This window comes from Sphaeramia orbicularis, chromosome 6 (genome assembly GCF_902148855.1).
Source record: "Sphaeramia orbicularis chromosome 6, fSphaOr1.1, whole genome shotgun sequence".
NCBI classification, from domain to species: Eukaryota; Metazoa; Chordata; class Actinopteri; order Kurtiformes; family Apogonidae; genus Sphaeramia; species Sphaeramia orbicularis.
Genome location: NC_043962.1, coordinates 5,596,147 through 5,613,254, shown reverse-complemented (window position 1 = coordinate 5,613,254; position 17,108 = coordinate 5,596,147). Strand labels below are relative to the sequence as shown.

General features: G+C 35.9%; 1 protein-coding gene across 3 annotated transcripts in view; it reads right to left on the bottom strand.

Moving 5' to 3' along the window:
• Positions 1-17,108, bottom strand: part of cmip (c-Maf inducing protein) — a 92,813-nt gene that overhangs the window by 13,954 nt on the left and 61,751 nt on the right. For all 3 annotated transcript variants that reach the window (XM_030135572.1, XM_030135569.1, XM_030135570.1), the window contains 8 exons: positions 16,722-16,883; positions 14,548-14,589; positions 13,369-13,431; positions 13,177-13,257; positions 10,490-10,593; positions 10,280-10,384; positions 5,854-6,306; positions 3,051-3,116 (listed from right to left, as the gene is read on the bottom strand). In XM_030135572.1, the coding sequence (XP_029991432.1) occupies positions 3,051-3,116; positions 5,854-6,306; positions 10,280-10,384; positions 10,490-10,593; positions 13,177-13,257; positions 13,369-13,431; positions 14,548-14,589; positions 16,722-16,883 (1,076 nt within the window). The remainder of the gene's footprint in view (positions 1-3,050; positions 3,117-5,853; positions 6,307-10,279; positions 10,385-10,489; positions 10,594-13,176; positions 13,258-13,368; positions 13,432-14,547; positions 14,590-16,721; positions 16,884-17,108) is intronic.

Sequence of the window (17,108 nt, the reverse complement as noted above, 5' to 3'; positions counted from 1 at the left end):
GTTTAAAATCCCAGCCATGGATTTAAAGAAGCAAACAAACAAAAATTAATGTTGAGAAAAATGAAGTAAAAACCATCTCTGAGGCATTTTGGAAGCAAAGATAATTTAAACCAAACTAACCAATGCAATGATATTTATCTGAATATAAACGTAGATTATTATATCCAACCTGTGGCATTATCAGCGTGCACAGCTGTTAACTGTATATAGCTTTTTTGATTTTTGATTTGTCCTTATTTTACTTTTGCTCTTGTGTGCTTTTGTACTTTTGCTGCTGTAAACCCAATAAAGGCATATCTTACCTCATTATAACATTAGTCATTATTGTTTTGTATCCCAGACCCGTCAGAAAAGAAACACCGGAATTCAACGTGTCCACATACTTTTGTCTATATAGTGTATCAGCTACATACAATGGCTCTGTAATGATGTTGTGAATAAAAAACCAGGCTAAGAGGCAGTACATAATATTTGTGTGATGACAGATATGACTGTGTGTGTGTGGACTAGGTAATATTAGAGCATGTCAGCATGTGCTTCGTTGACGTGACTCATTTTATCCTCAGCTTCAGGGTTCTGGGGAGTATTGTTGCTTTTCCTAATGACGCCTGAAGCCAGCGACCCAGCAACAGTGGCGCAGGTGAGCAACAGGTGGGTCTCAGACGATGGAGAAACAACAAGCAACATCCAACAGGCGCCGCTAATGAAGCTGCAGATCAGACGGCCAATTACTGACAGCGCTTTGGGCTGCTTAGAGCCAATTACAGCGGCTTCTCTGGGGAGACGAGAGCCACCCTTTCAGAGCGCCACGACCCCCTGCGAGACCCGCTCAGGTACCTCACTCACGTCAGCACATGGCCCCAGCAGGACCCGGATCCACGTCTCCAGACCGAGCAGTGGGACGGAGTTAATAAAAAGACGGGAAAGGAGGAGGATGAGGAAACCGAGGGGTGAATAAGACAAGGTTAAGACCGGTCTGGGATCCTTTCAGCAAAACGCAAACTGGGTCTAAGTGTGACGGCCAGCTGTACTGTACACGTTCATCCAGGGTGGTTTAACCCATTTATACTGTCATTCTTCACAAAAATGCAGAATTTTTTCGCAGAGGAAAATGGAGAAGTGGTCACTGAACTTTTCAGTTTTATTAGACATGAATTATTTGCCAGAGCAGTATGTTTTACTGCATATTTTTTCTCATCGTTTGACTTTAAACAGAAGACTAACACTATGGTTTCTTATCTTAAGGGGTGAAAAACCTCTGAAAACAAAACCTCCTAGTGCATACTTGAGTTCGATAGATTCACATAAAACCATACATTTTAAGATAAGAGCTTTCACAGTTTAAATGTGTTTCAGCCTATTTCATTTAAAAAGTGAGTTCATTGTGTCACTTCATGGTGGTTGATGTGGTTCAATATGTCAGGAATTTCATACGTATACGCCAAAATTACATTCTTAACCCTTTAAACCCTAAGCCTAAAATGGTCCACATGGACTTTTTTTCTTATTTTGAATATATAAAGGTTAGAAAATATGCTGTGAATGAGTCTGCATACCCATTTTTCCAGGGCACTGTTTTTTCAGATTTTCCTAAATCTAGCAGTCGTTTACAATTTACTGCATGTTATAATTCTGCTAAAATGGTTTCTTCTCCAGCTTCTAGTACAGGTGTGAGTGAAATTACTGTAATGACCCAATAAAGTCTATCAAGCGCAATGTCTCTGGAAACTGTTGGAATTTTTCCAACTGCACAAACAGTGAAAGTTACAGCCATCCAAACTGCATATGCGCAGGGTGTGTCAGTGATGACACGACAGGTTTTAAAGAGTTAATGGACATTAAATTCACCCTAATGTTACTTTTTATGTCATGCTAACAGTACTCACTCTCTACTTCTCTAACGAGTAGCATCAGTACTTGAAATAAAACGTAATATTAGCATGAGCTTAATGAGTCGTGTTACCATGAATTAAATTCATGATAATGTTAGTTTTTAATTAAAGTTAATGCTACTAATTTACAGTGTATTATGGGATTTAAAAAATGATACCATTAACAGTGGGTTTTTGAAGTTAGAAAAGACTAAATTCTACATATGTATTTTTCCAAGTAGTCTAATTAGCTTACGTTAGCTAATGAGCTAGCTACAGTTAGCTTGCAAGCAAATTTTGGATATGATAAATAAGAAGATGAGAAAAGTGCAGGTTTAAATTAGGCTTAGAGTTTGAGTTTAAGCATTTTTATGAGGAAAGCCTTAATTTTTAGAAGCTGAAAATTGTAAGAATGAAAATATGCACCTCAAAAAGATGTAATTATTAAAAAAATAAAGAAAAGAAAAACTTAGGCAGCAAATTTTGCAAAAGCAGAACATATCATTCCCAAAACATTTGTCCACGAATGCAGAGAGGATTGAACTGAATCCACGAGTTTAGGCGGTGCCCCTGAACGCACCATGAAGTTTCTCACAGTGTCTACAAAATATTTAAATGTCCATAAAGGTTGTTTATGATGGGAAAGTTGTTTTTTGTTTTTTTTTTTTCACACAGTAAATACATAGGCCTGTACCTGTCATTCCTCCCTTCTTTCACTACAGCATTTTAGAAGTTAAAAAAAATATATATATATCACATATGCCATTTCTCTATAGACAAAATCGTATCACCAGAATCCACAATATGTCCAACAGATCCCCAAGTATCTTTAGAATCAGTTGCATATTTTAATACCTAATCTGTAAACTTCAGTATTATGTTAAAATCTCAATATTATATTAACAGACACCTTCAGGTTGTGGTGGATAGATTTATTAGCTAGTTATGCCAAAAATCTGAATGGAAAAAAACAAAAATAAAAGGATTTCTACCATTTTTTGGTTAAAACGTATACTAAAATTGTTACTGAAAGTAAAGCATTGTTTAGGGACAGGCACTAGAGCCAGTGTTCCTGTATTAGTATTAAAACTGAGTGGAAATTACACTACTATATGTATGAGTATAGTTGATATGTGTGAAGTGAGGTGTGAAGTTAAGTGTGTGTGAGTGCATTCTTACTCTTTTGGGAAGGGGATGGGCTGCAGGAGGCTGGCCAGGGCAGGTCTCCAGTCATCGTAGTCCGACCTGACACAGATGATAAGAGGAAATGTTGAAAAAACACAGATGAACAAAGGCTGAGTAACAGTGTACAGGCCAGGGTGTGGTCTCAATGAGTGAGGCTGCACAACAAACACACACAGGTGCTGGAAATAGGAGTTGCTCTTAGATGACACACACCTGAGGCATTGACTTAACCGGAGCATCACATTACCAGGAGTTAAGTAACACTGTCATTTACAAACACAACAAACGCAGACACTATCGCTTTTTAGGCCATCCTGTTTGGTTACCGCACCTACACCTCAAACACGTAACTACTGCTCCAGTTTCACCATGTGAGATTGTCACTGGGACTTAATGTACATGTTTGTCCATGTTTGTACATGTTTAACCCATTTATACTTTAAGTCTTCGCACAAATTCTCCTTTTTTCGCAGAGGAAGCATGAGGAGTTGTTGCTGAACTTTTGATTTTATCAGAGATTAATTATTTTTCAGAGCAGTTTGTTTTATGGAATATTATTTCTCATTGTTTGACTCTAAACAGAGGACTAATACTATGGTTTCATGTCTTAAGGGATAAAAAACCTCTGAAAGCAAAACCCTCCTAGTGTATATTTGCTCTCTGCATGCAAGAGTTAGACAGATTCTCATAAAAACATACATTTTAAGAAAAGAGCTTTCACAGTTTTAATGTGTTTCAGGCTATTTCATTTAAAAAGTGTGGTCATTGTGTCACTTTATGGTGGTTGATGTGGTTGGATATCATAGGAATTTCATATACGCCAAAATTACTTTCTTAATGCTAACACTGCCCATTAAATTCATGCTAACAGTACTGACTCACTACTTTTTTAACAAGTAGCATTAGCATGAATTAAAAAGTAACTTTAACATGAGCTTAATGAGTAGTGTTAGCATGAATTAAATTCATGGTAGTGTTAGTTTTTAACTAAGGCTAATACTACTAATTTACAGCATTTTTTGTGATTTAAAAGTGATACTATTAATATTGTTTTGTTTTGTTTTTTTGTGGTCTGTTTGTTTGTCTTCATTACCAATGTCACAATATTTGTCTAGCGCTAAATAAATAAAAGTTGAAAAAAAAAAAAAAAAATTAGGTTTTTGTAGTTAAGAAGTATAAATTACATATATTTTTTTAAAAGTAAGCACATATGCATTTTTTTTTAATCAAGTAGTTAAATTAACTCACCTTAGCTAATGAGTTAGCAACATTTAGTTAGCAGTTTAACTTGGGATATTAAATAAATCAGTTAAGAGACTGAAGATGAAAGATTCAAAGGCTTCAAGAAAACATTTATGACTGAAACCCAAGAGATATTTTATTTCTATAATAACATAGCCTATAATATAATCTATTTTGTTAGCACCATAAAAGTCTTTGCAAAAGAAAAACATGTATTTATATAATTAGGATTTATTTCACTCTTGCATTTCATCAGAAGTAAAACCGAAGATAACATGAATTTATCCATCATCTAACCTCCTGTTTCATTTTTGTGCTCAGACACTGAAATAACACTTCTTTTGTATAAAATGTTCAATTACTTTTTTGTTTTGGTTGTTTTCTGCTGATAATTTCCTTTTGGGTTTGTTGGTGGTTGTGTTGTGCCTTTTATACGTCTGAAATAAAACATTCATTCATTCAGTAATCATCTGTGTACACATAAATAACGTGTGACCATCATTCAAACTTGTTTTGCATCTTGTGACATATTTATTTACTTATTTTGGTCTGGTATCGTAATTGTTTTGCATCATTTCGTCAGGTATATATTTACCTATGTTTTGTTTGTTTTGTACTTCGTAGATATGAAGTTTTGCACTTGGTTTTGTATTCATTTTGTATTTTAGTTTGTATTATCTTTGGATGTATTTTGTTTGGTTTGTCTGACTTTATACAGTATGAGTTTATAGCTAACCGTTAAGGCTATTATTATTTAGAAGGGGGCAGGAAATATAAGATTTTCTTCATCCTGCTTTTTTTCGAGCATGGGTGTGTACATGTTTGTTCACCTGATGATTATTAAATGTCTACTGATGAAATGCCCAACCATGAACATAATAAATGAAATGAAATTAAATTAAATTAAATCATGCAGACCAGGTCTCATAAGTTCTGGTTTTGTTCAAAACTGAAAAACTGTTGGCAGTCTATATTTAAATTTCTTTCTGATGCAACAGGATCTCATACTGAACCTGAGACAACAATTGCAATATTTGGCATTGCATTACATTCTTTTCATTTGAACCAAAAATCTAAAAATCTAATTGCCTTCACCACTCTTCTAGCTCGTAGACTAATACTACTAAAATGGGAAGATAAACAACCTCCAACATTTGAATCTTGGTTTCTGGATCTTTTACATCATTTAACATTGGAAAAAATCAGATATTCTACAAGAGGATGTGCCAATAAGTTTTTCAGTACCTGGCAACCTGTTCTGAATGACATAAAAGAGGTAGATCCCTCACTTATTCCACAGTAGTCTCATTAATACGAGTCTGTGACTAATATCTGTGTTCCTTATTTATTATTATTATTATTATTATTATTGTCAATAATCTTTTTTTTTTCTTTTTTTGGTGCAACAGGGTGGGAATGTTCATGGGTTTGGGTTAAAAAACAAAAAAACAATGACTGTATTATGCTTTTCTGTGACTCAATATATAATAAAAACACTTGGAACAAAAAAAATCATGCAGACCGTTCCTTTCATGGTTGTTTTGTGCAGACTTACAGCATTTTGAGGATGAGAGCAAAGCAGCCCAGCACCCGGTCGGCCTGCGCTGGCAGTTGGATGGACAGCGTGTTGACGGCAGGACTGACCAGCAGACAGTCGATCAGGTTGGGTTCGCTGTCGCCGCCCGATGGCCCCGCCTTCCGCTTGGTGTTGGCAGAGTTGTTGTTGCGCTCCAGCTCCACCAGGATCTCGCTGGAGTTGACGACGGAGGGGGGTGGGGACAGGGGCAGGGTGGGCGTCGGGGAGGTGATGGGGATGGACGGAGGCGGGTTCGGGGAGGTGTTGGGAGGAGGCTGAGGGGGGGCGGGGTTGGTGGAGAGGGGCAGCAGGGTGGTGGGCGGCGGCGTGGGAGGCTCAGGGCGCAGAAGGCGGAGAGGCATGGGGGGTTTGCGGTCGTTCTGTTGCTGGCAGCCGTTCCTGATCTCTTTGAGGCTGGGGGAGTTATCCCGACTGGAGGGAAGGAGGAGAGGAAACAGGATGAGGTCAGACACAAAGGGACGGGAATCAAAAAGATGGAGCTATCACTTATTTTTGTAATCGATTAATCTATTGAGTTTTTTCTTAATCGATTTGTGGTTGTCTGGTTGTGGGTGTGAAATTATGGAATGGACTTGATGATGAATTTAAGTTGTTCACTTCTCTGACAAATTTTTAAAAAATGCCTTAAGTATAAGATCATTCAGGAATATTAAGTGGAGATGGTAGATGTGTTTTTGTTGTTGATTCTTTTGTTAGAATGAGAATGCTCGATGCTGTACACGTTTAAGTAAGTAAGCCAATTTTATTTATAGAGCACTTTTCACAGACAGGGAGTCACAAAGTGCTTTACAGTGCAAGACAATTAAAATACAGTTTAAAATTTGGTTAAAATACAGTTAAAATGCAATAAATATGAGAGCTGCAACCAATTAATCGACTCAAAGTGATCCACAAAAAATCACTGAACCACAGTTCTCCTGAATCAAAGTTTTGTTTCCTTCATTTCTCTGCTGTTAAACATTGGTTCCACTGTTGTGTTTCACACGGACGCTTATTGTGACGCACAAAGAAGCTTCAGTTCAGGAAAACTGCAATAGAATATCTCCCTTCAATCAATTTGAGTCGATTAATCGAATCGGGACTTTTTGCATTGACTTCAAGCACCAAATCGATTAATCGGCTGCAGCTCTAATAAATACATTAAGTGCAATCGGTTTGTAGCAGCCCTGAGTCAGTTTGGATTTAAAATGCCTTGCCGATTTAATTTAATGTAAACAGTGCGTCAGGTGAAAAGGAAAGGTAAAAAATAAGCTTTTACTTCTAGCCTATTCCTTTTTTGGTTTTTGTGTTTATTGTGGTCGTTGTATCGTGTGCAGCGATTAATGTACAAACCATAAATAAACCATTCATTCATAAATATTTTTAATGTTTGTGTTAAAGCTTAAAAGTTTAAAGAAGTAAGTGATGGTTCCAATATAGAAATGTGAGCATATAGACAAGTTCAGCCTTTCTATCCTCGTCTCTTCTGTTATTTATGTTGATCCTGGCGACATGTGCGTCACAATAAGCGTCCGTGTGAAACACAACAGCAAAACGGCAATGAAATTAAGGAAACAAAGCTTCAGTTGTAACCGGAAAATTTTTTTAATCGATTTGAGTTGATTAATCGCTTAATTGCTTCAGCTCTACATGATCGTATCTGACCAGTAAAGTCGACACTAAGGTAATTTACAACAGCTGCAGAGCTTCCATTACACTAAAGCGTTAAATACCCCCAACATGTAGAAACATTTAACCACTGCACCAGAAACAAATCAGTACGTGGCATTGATAATGGAACCGGAATCGCTAAATTCTTATTAATTCCCGTCCCTGCAGACACTACAGGATGACATAGACAGAACCAGGGGACATGGCTGCTACAGTGATTGGTCCTTAGTGTGCTAGAGTTTTGGAAAAATTAGCAAAGAAGTATTCATCTCTAGGGCAAAGGAAGCAAAGGAGATTACACTAATGAGGGAAACCTAATTGTCTGTATATGCAGTCAAAACAAAGCCCCACTGGAACAGACTGGAAATAAATACAAATACAAAAACAAATAAACATAAATCCAAATAAATCCAAATATAATGTTCCTAAACTGTCTTCAATGAACATTTACTGAAAATAATATCCTAGATGCACTTAAACAAATACAAGTGTAAATCTACGTTTATTTTCTGTTAATATAATTGTCCACATACTTTTATAACACAGTAGACACATGCATATTTTATAAACGCCCCATCAGGAATAAACACAGCAAATTAGTTGAGGCTATAAATGTCATAATAATGCCTGATGGTAATACAATATGTGATCCGCTTTCCCGGTAACATCTGCAAATTAACTGTGTGTGCAGTTTCCCCTCATATTAGTCTGACAAGATGTGGGAAATGACCAATTGTGTGTTTGTCCAATCGATGGAAAAATAGGCAGAGGTAAACTAAAGACTGAGGACAAAAGCTGAATAAACAGGTGACACTATGGAGAGTCAACGCTGTGGCAACGCCTTTAACACTAGCTACAGACTTTCAGACTAAATGGATTAACTGATGTATAAAATAAGACAAAAACGAGAAGAGTTTCATAGGATTATACAAACAATTAGCAGAACTACTATTTATATTCATGCACAATCCACATTTATCCATTTGTAATTTGTTGTTGGATGTGTTGCACAAGACAATAAATGACAATAAATGATATAAAACATTAGCCAAGTTTAGATGTAATTACAGTTTTACACATTTCATACAAACTGGATTAGGTCCAAATTACTCCATAATTAGTTTCTGTTTCTTTTAAACCTAAAACACAGGTGCCAAACATGCGGCCCGGGGGCCAAAACCGGCCCACCACAGGGTCCAATCCAAATCGCGGAACGAACTTGTGAAATGCAAAAATTACACTGAAGATATTAACAATCATTGGTGTCAAAATCATTTTAATTCAGGTTCCATATACAGACACGTACAGTCTGATTACAGTTACACAGTTAGATTTCAAGCGGGTCAGACCAGTAAAATATTGTCGTAATAGCCTATACAAAATGACAACCACAAATTTTCTCTTTGATTTTTTTGGTGTAAAAAAGTAAAATTACATGAAAATGTTTACATTACCAAACTATACTTTTATTAAAAAAAATGTGAATAACCTGAACAAATATGAACAAATGGAAATGTCTTAAGAAAATTAAATGCAATTTTACCAATATTCTGCCTGTTACTAAATGTTTTGTGCGATTGTAACGCACGTGTAAATGATAAACTGATAAACCGAGGCAGAATATTGTTAAAATTGCACTTGCTCTTCTTACGACAATTCAAGTTGTTCATGTTATTCAGATTTTTAAGGAAACTTTGTAGATGTAAACCTGATCATAATGTAATTTTACTTTTTCACTCTCATTATTTTACTGGTCCGGCCCACTTGAGATCAAACTGGGCTGAATGTAGCCCCTGAACTACAATGAGTTTGACACCCCTGCCCTAAAACATCCAAAAGGGACACCGGTGACCTGAACCATCCACTGATCTAAACTGTTTATTCCAGGGGTGTTAAACTCATTTTTAGTTCAGGGGCCACATTACGCCTTATGAAGTGCATCAGACCAGTGAAATAATAACATAATAACATATAAATAATGTCAACTCCAATCTTCCTTCTGTGTTTTAGAGCAATATTTTATGTGATTGCACTTTATGGTTAGCTTTTAATCTCGTTGTACTGCCGTGCAATGAAAAATTTTTATGAACATCTACATGATCAGTAAATTAAATAAAGGAAAATAGAGGATAGAATAGAGGAAGAAATACACAAACTGAAATGTCTTAAGAGAAGTAAGTGGAATTTTAACAATATTCTGTCTGTTATTAAATGTTTTGTGTCTTTGCAGATCCACTGTGACCTGTACGTTGGAATGAACATGTGTAAATGAGGAACAATATTGTTAAAATTACATTATTTATTTAAATAACAATTATCTTTGTTAAAAAAAAGTTCAGGTTGTTGATGTTAGTCACATTTTTTGTTAAAGGATAGTTTGTAGATGTAAACATTTTCATGTAATTTAACTTTTTTACACCAAAACAAACACTTATAGCCTATTATGTTATTATTTTACTGGTCCGACTCCTTTGAGATCATCCTGGGCTGAATGTGGAACCTGAACTAAACTGTAATGTATTAGGGGAAGCTTTAAGGTCATAAAACTCATCTCATGTGTCTGACAGCGTCACTTCTACATATCACTGACTGTTATCAGGGGATGATAAATGAGGTTGGAAGCCTGTCTATCTGTCCATGAGACCGACCTCCAGATCCAGACAAGAGGGGAAAGGTAAGTAAATAAAGACGAGAAAGAGCCAAAGTGTAGACCACAGATGTGTGTGTGACTGACCTGTTAATGAACTCCTCATAACAGGAGTAAATGGCAGCGAGGCACACCGCCACCAGGTTTGGCAGGACACGCGGGTGAGGGCATTGGCCCGTCGGCCCGTGCATGCTGCAACACAAACAAACACAAGTGAGACACCGGAACGCTGAATCAAACTTCAGACAGTTTCACACATCCTGCTCAGACTCGCTGCCGTGCATGAAAGTCTCCGACCTGTGGACGAACTTCTTGACGACCTCCATCCCAGCGTTCAACTCGTTCAGAGCCAGAATGTACTCCTGAGTGAAAAGGCGCAGTCGAGGGCACTTCCCAAAGTCCTGTTGACACAAAAACAAGCAAAACGCAGAAAACTTAAACCAAGAATAGACGTCAAAGATAAAAATAATAATACATCACACTTACATAGTGCTTTTTTGGACACTCAAAGATGCTTAGATGTGTTAGAGTACTACCAGATGGTTACTGTGTTTACTGTTTTTTTGTTTGTCTGTTAGTTTGTTACCCCGCCCCTCGAAGAAGAGGCAAGGGATATTCGTTTTGGTTCAGTTTGTTTGTTTGTTTGTTTGTTAACACTCTAGCATCAAAACTATTGGTTGAATTCATACCAAATTCCGTTTATAGCTTACCAGTGACCCAGAATAGATGCCATTACATTTTTGGAACAGTAAGTCAAAGTTAAATTTTTGTAAGAATTATTATTATTTTTTTAATAAAGGGTGAAATCTCAAATGTCTGTAGCAGCAAAACTATTGGGTGAATTCATACTAAATTTGGTTTATAGATTGCCAGTGATGCAGAAGAGATGTCATTACATTTTGGGAAAAGCAGGTCAGAGCTTCAATTTTTTAGGGGTTTTTTTTCAATCTTTTTTCTTCTCCCATTTACTTATAATGGGAGAAATTTCAGAGGTCTACAAAAACATCAATTTTGTTTCAATTTGCATCAAACTTGGCACAAATATAGAGGTGATTGGTATGCTGACATCAGCACACGCATAGACATGATGACATCAAGTCCCAGTGTCCCTGTAAGTCAGCATCATGTTCTATCTGAATCAAAGCCCAGTTGAATGTGTGAGTTTGTCAGGTTCTGTTCTGTGTTCCAGTCCTGTGGTCTGGATGCAGATCGATCTAACTATAGAAGTGGGCGGGACTTTCACTGGAGGAGAACTCAACTAATTCAGTCCAAGTCCATATATGACATCTATCAGTGATCAATAGGGACTAGATTGATACCTGTAACCATTTACATGTAATAAACCATCTAAATATGAACCATTACAAGGAAAGAAGGGATTCTGTCCAGGAAATGTCCAATATATTAAGTATATAATTGTCATGCAATATCTGACATGTGGAAGTTTCAATTTTATTTGTCATGAAAGTTTGCTTGAAAGAGAATACTGACATTTATTTGCAATAAACATACTGATTAGGAGTTTCTTCAGTCTCATGTCATTATTGATCTTTCTTTCAAACTCCAAATCTTGACTTTTTACTGTTCTTCCAGCTGTCTATTTGATTTGATTTGACTTGACAGATAACATAGATTATACATAGTAACAAAAGTGAGCAGTTTATTGCATAAAACTTATGGAAATGGACTGTAAATCAAACATTCCAGCAAAATACTAACATCAAAATGCTTAAACTCAGGGCCAAAAGTTTTGGGAATGACAGTTTTGTTAAACTGCTTACTTTTTCTTTATTTCTATGTATTTCTAAGGTACATTGAAGAACAATTAGAAGCATGATATAGGTTTCAAAGACTTTTGCACATGCTCATTGCAACAATATTGGTCTGATCCACAGAGTATTTTCCTAGAATAAACTTGCTACTGGTCAAATAAACCAGTATATTCTCATATTCTCCACTCAGACTGTTAGAATGCCAACACCTGATACAATATTGTGAGTGTATTTAGTATCAAGTGTTAATGCTGAACTGTTTCATAGTTTAGACCAGGTTTGTCAAACTCATTCAGTTCAGGGGCCACATTCACCCCAATATGACCCCACGTGGGCTGGACCAGCAAAATAACAGAAAAATAGATTATAAATATTGACAAGTTCAAATTTTTCTCTTTATTTTAGAGGAAAAAAAGTAAAATTAAATTATGAAATGTTAAAATGTCTACATTTACAAACACTCTTTTCACAAAAAAATTATGAATAACCTGAACAACCTTAAATTTCTTGCAAAAAATACATGAATTTTAACAACATTATGCCTCAAATGATCATTTATATGGGCATTACAGATGACAGTGGATCTACAAAGGCACAAAACAGTTAGTAAAAGCCAGAATATTGTTTAGTATTTTATACTGTTGAACATTTTAATCAATGAGTGAGATGTTTCTTTTTTCTTTTTTATATCTCCTATGCTCTTTTTATCAGATTTTAATTTGTCTTTGTTTTTATGATGATTGTATTTTGTTGTTCTTCGCCCGCTTTGCACCCTGTGTTATCACTGTTTTTACTTACTTATGTGCTTATTTATTTCCTTGTTTTATGATTCGTGTACGGCACTTTGGCCAACTGTAAAGTTCTAAAAGTGCTTTATAAATAAAGTTGGTATGGTAACATTTTCATAATGTAATTTGACTTTTTTTGCATTAATATAAAGACAAATATTTGGAGTCGTCATTATTTACAGGTTATTCTGCTATTATTTTACTGGTCTGACCCACTTGGGATCGAATTGGGTTAAAATGAGTTTGACATCAGTGACTGTTGATGTTTTCAGTGTAAAATTTGCACTTTGAAAATTCATCCCATGGGCCTTTTGGGATCTGTGGCAGGCCCATTTTGGCCCACGGGCCGTATGTTTGACACCCCTGGTTTAGTGTTAGCATGCTAACAACAGAGATCTTTTTTTTTCTGCCGACTGACTCTTACCATGTTATGTTTGAGGATTCTCTGGACCACAGGAGTGAACACTTCAATCACAACCATCGATCGTGGTCTCTCCCTACAATGCTGCAAAACACACACAAGTTCGTGTCAACCAGTCCCGTAAAACCAGAACAAACATGGAAGTATCTGCCTTTAATACAGAAACAATGTGAGCAGTGAAGCACTTAATCTCACCTTACAGAAGAACTCACACAGGTCAGGTGGTGGGTGGTTGTTTTCCAGAAGAGGAGCAATGGCCTGGACAAACACACACACACGGACGCACACGTATGCATACACACACACACACACACACACACACACACACACACACACACACGCGCACGCACACACACACACACACCCCGACAGATGAATATAACTGTTTTCCATATCTGTTATTGACCCTGGCTCTGGGCCAGTGGTATATATCTGTCCTATCAGGTGAAGGAGCCTTGTAAAAACAGCTACACAAACATTCAGCCTCTTTCAGCATCGAGCTCTTCTGTTTCCCCCAGATACTCTATGTGGACAAAAGTATGTGGACAAACTAAATTCAGGTGTTTCTTTTCTAACAGGGGTCTGAGATACAAAACAATAATGACAAATGTCAGAACATTGTTTTATATTATGGCATAAATATCATTGCATTGGTTAGTTTGGTTTAAATTGTTATCTTTGTTTCCAAAATGACTCAGAGATGAATAATGGAGTTTTGTTTTTGTTTTTTTTTTATCCATGACTATGATTTTAAATGTTCTTCCTCTAAATTTCTAAAATATTTTTTATGCTCTGACTGTAAATAATAATTTTCTACCACAACTAACCTACTAACTCTACTTTCTTCACATCTCACTGAGGAAGAAAAATCTACCATTAAGCTTTCGGAAAAGTTGTTTTTATCTCAAATCATCATGAGCAGGACATCTTACAGCTGTAGACATGATGTGTCTCAATAATTTTGACCATATAGTTTATATGGATGGATAAAAAAAAAAAAAAAAGTCAACACCATTAACCATCACTGAGGCATTTTGGAAGCACAGATAACAATTTAAACCAAACTAACCGATGCAATATTTATCCCATAATATAAAACTATGTTCTGACATTAGTCATTATTGTTTTGTATCTCAGACCCCTGTTAGAAAAGAAACACCTGGATTCAACGCATCCACATACTTTTGTCCATATAGTGTACCTTCACATGGGCATCGATTGTCTTTCCAAAAATCACAAACAAACACATAACATGTAACATGAAAATCGTACGTCTCCAAAACAACAGCGGCTCTGACTAATTCCTGTTACTCATTAACTTCAGCCTGACATCACATATCAGCTCATAGTGTAGACAGAGGACTTCATACTCACAACTATGATGTTCTCATGATCCTGAGGGCTGAGGTTAGAATTCTGTAAGAAGAAGAAGAAGAAGAAGAAAGAAAACCACCAGAAATTTAGACCTAAAACTGGAGATGGTGAATATATAAACACATGCACTCAGAGGAACAGAGAGAACGGGAATTCAACAGGGGACGAGGGCTGTTTAGGACTAAAAAAAAGACCATAACCAGGGTCAGATTTAAGATTGGAGTTCAGAGAGTGTTCTTCTATGATACCACATGACAATATGTAGTCACACACTTAGCAAAATTATCTAAACACCTAAGTTGGAAGAAGGCAGCTTTCAGGAAATGACACCAGAACAAACATGAGGCAAAAATCAAACATGAAAATGAGTCATAGGCCACAGACAGAAACCTGCCATGTAATTGCACAACAGGAAAATGCCTGAATCTGAATACGACACAGTACATGTTAACGAAATATACATACTTTAAACCGACTGTTCAGGTGTCTGTACTTTAGTTGAGTATTTATTTCCATTTATGCCTATTATTCCTGATGTCTGTATTTTTTTCTATGTATAGTTAAAAACAAACTGTACCTTCACAACATCAAGATCAGATTCAACTAATAACACACAGAAAACTAACACCATTACTGTGTGTCAAATACAGCTGTAACAAGATGAAAATGATGTAGTAAGTAAGTAAAGTTTATTTAAAATCACAAAATGCTGTACATAAAATGGATCCAATAAAACAACATGAGAATAATTTAATAAAATAGATGAAAAGGATGAAGCCAAAAGCAGAGATGTACAAATAAGATGGAAAACACAATGACATAAAATGACATAAAAGAGGAAAAAACAATGTAACAAGAAAAAAACTGATCTAAATATAAAAAAACTGATGTGAAGTTTGTGTTGGAGTCTGTTTTGTGCTAATAAATAACTCAACACTGTGTAGCTTTAGCGACTGTTAGCTTCCAGATGCAGTTCGCTAAAGTCAACAAATACCCTGTTCCTTGCACGAAACAGATTTTAACAGAAACTTCACTAACATGTAGTTGCGGAAAAAATTAGTAGACCATCAAAAGTCATCCAAAACAATGATTTTGCAATCCAGTACTAACTCCTGTGTGTGTCATGTGACTAAAACGGACAGAAAAGAAAACATAGAATGCCTAAAAGCACTGTTTTTGTCGGTACAGCGCCATAGACATTGATGGAAGAACTGAAGTGATTTTGGTTATTATCAAGAAAACATGTTAAATGGATAGATATCAGCTCTGAAATTAAACTACTATGAGCTATTTTTGTTGTCATCATTATATTTGTCCAAACAAATGTACCTTTAGTTGGACCAGGCATTAAAATGAACAAGAAATTTAAGAAAACAAGGGCTAGGATAATAATTTTTTCCACGATTGTGTGTAAACGGCCGCATGTTGAACCTGTAAAATGTTAGTAAAATTGGCACATTTGCTCATTCTTATCACAGTTATGAGTAAACGAATAAGTATTCACATGAAAAAAAAAATGAATACCCCATTTTACTTTTTTCTTAGAACAATAATTTCCATATGCATCCATGTTGTTTCATGCAAACTGAGTGTTTGACTTTGTTGTATCTTTGTAGATTTTTGCACATCTTATCATTAAATATTTAACATTGAAGTCTTTTTTAATTACAACAAATCATTATTTTCATTGTACCTTTCTTACCTTATGAATACCCATGTTTCCATATATTTCATTTTATTTTATTGTAATTTTAACTTTATTTTAACAATTTGTATTAATCTTGCTGCCTTTTATTGAAATTGCTTAACAACATTTCATTATTTTTAAACAATGACAATAAATCTGATTCTGATTTTTCTACAACAAATTTACAGTCCGTTAACTCCTTAACTCTTTATTTACAAAAAAGTGCATCTTTATTTTTAAAATCACACTTGCTTACAGTGTCTGTGTACATTTTAATATAGTAATTCTGTATTTTTTTTTACATTTCCAAGACGGCAAAGAAATACCTACATGAAATCACATAAGAAAAGAACATAAACTACAGTATTTCTGACCCATCTTGTCTATTTTAAATGGTTTGCACAGCTTCGATACCATTCATTAGCTTTAGATTGGTGTGAAAACTGGTAATATTCACATAGAGGCGACTGTAAATGTGTGTTGCTACCTCAGCCAGCAGGGTGGAGATGATGTGCAGCGGAGCCTGGTGGATGGACTCATCCTGCAGCGGCGAAGTCAAAGCCATGTCAACCAGCGCTCGGATCTCCTTCAGCACCACGTCCCAGCGACTCGGGTTGTTCAGGACTTTACGGTACTTGTAGATCTTTTTCTGCACAAAACATAAAACATAAAACAACGCTGTTTCAGACACAAACTCATGAATGTTTTGTTTTTGTCAAATATGTTTTATTAAAGATTTTATAAATGTAGGACCAGGAAAAGAAAAATATAGGATTACATTTAAAAAAAAACAAAACAAGGGAATATAGGAGCCGAACTAAAAGCACATGTTCTTTTATATTGGGGCTCTCAACCCACCCACCTGCCCTCACAT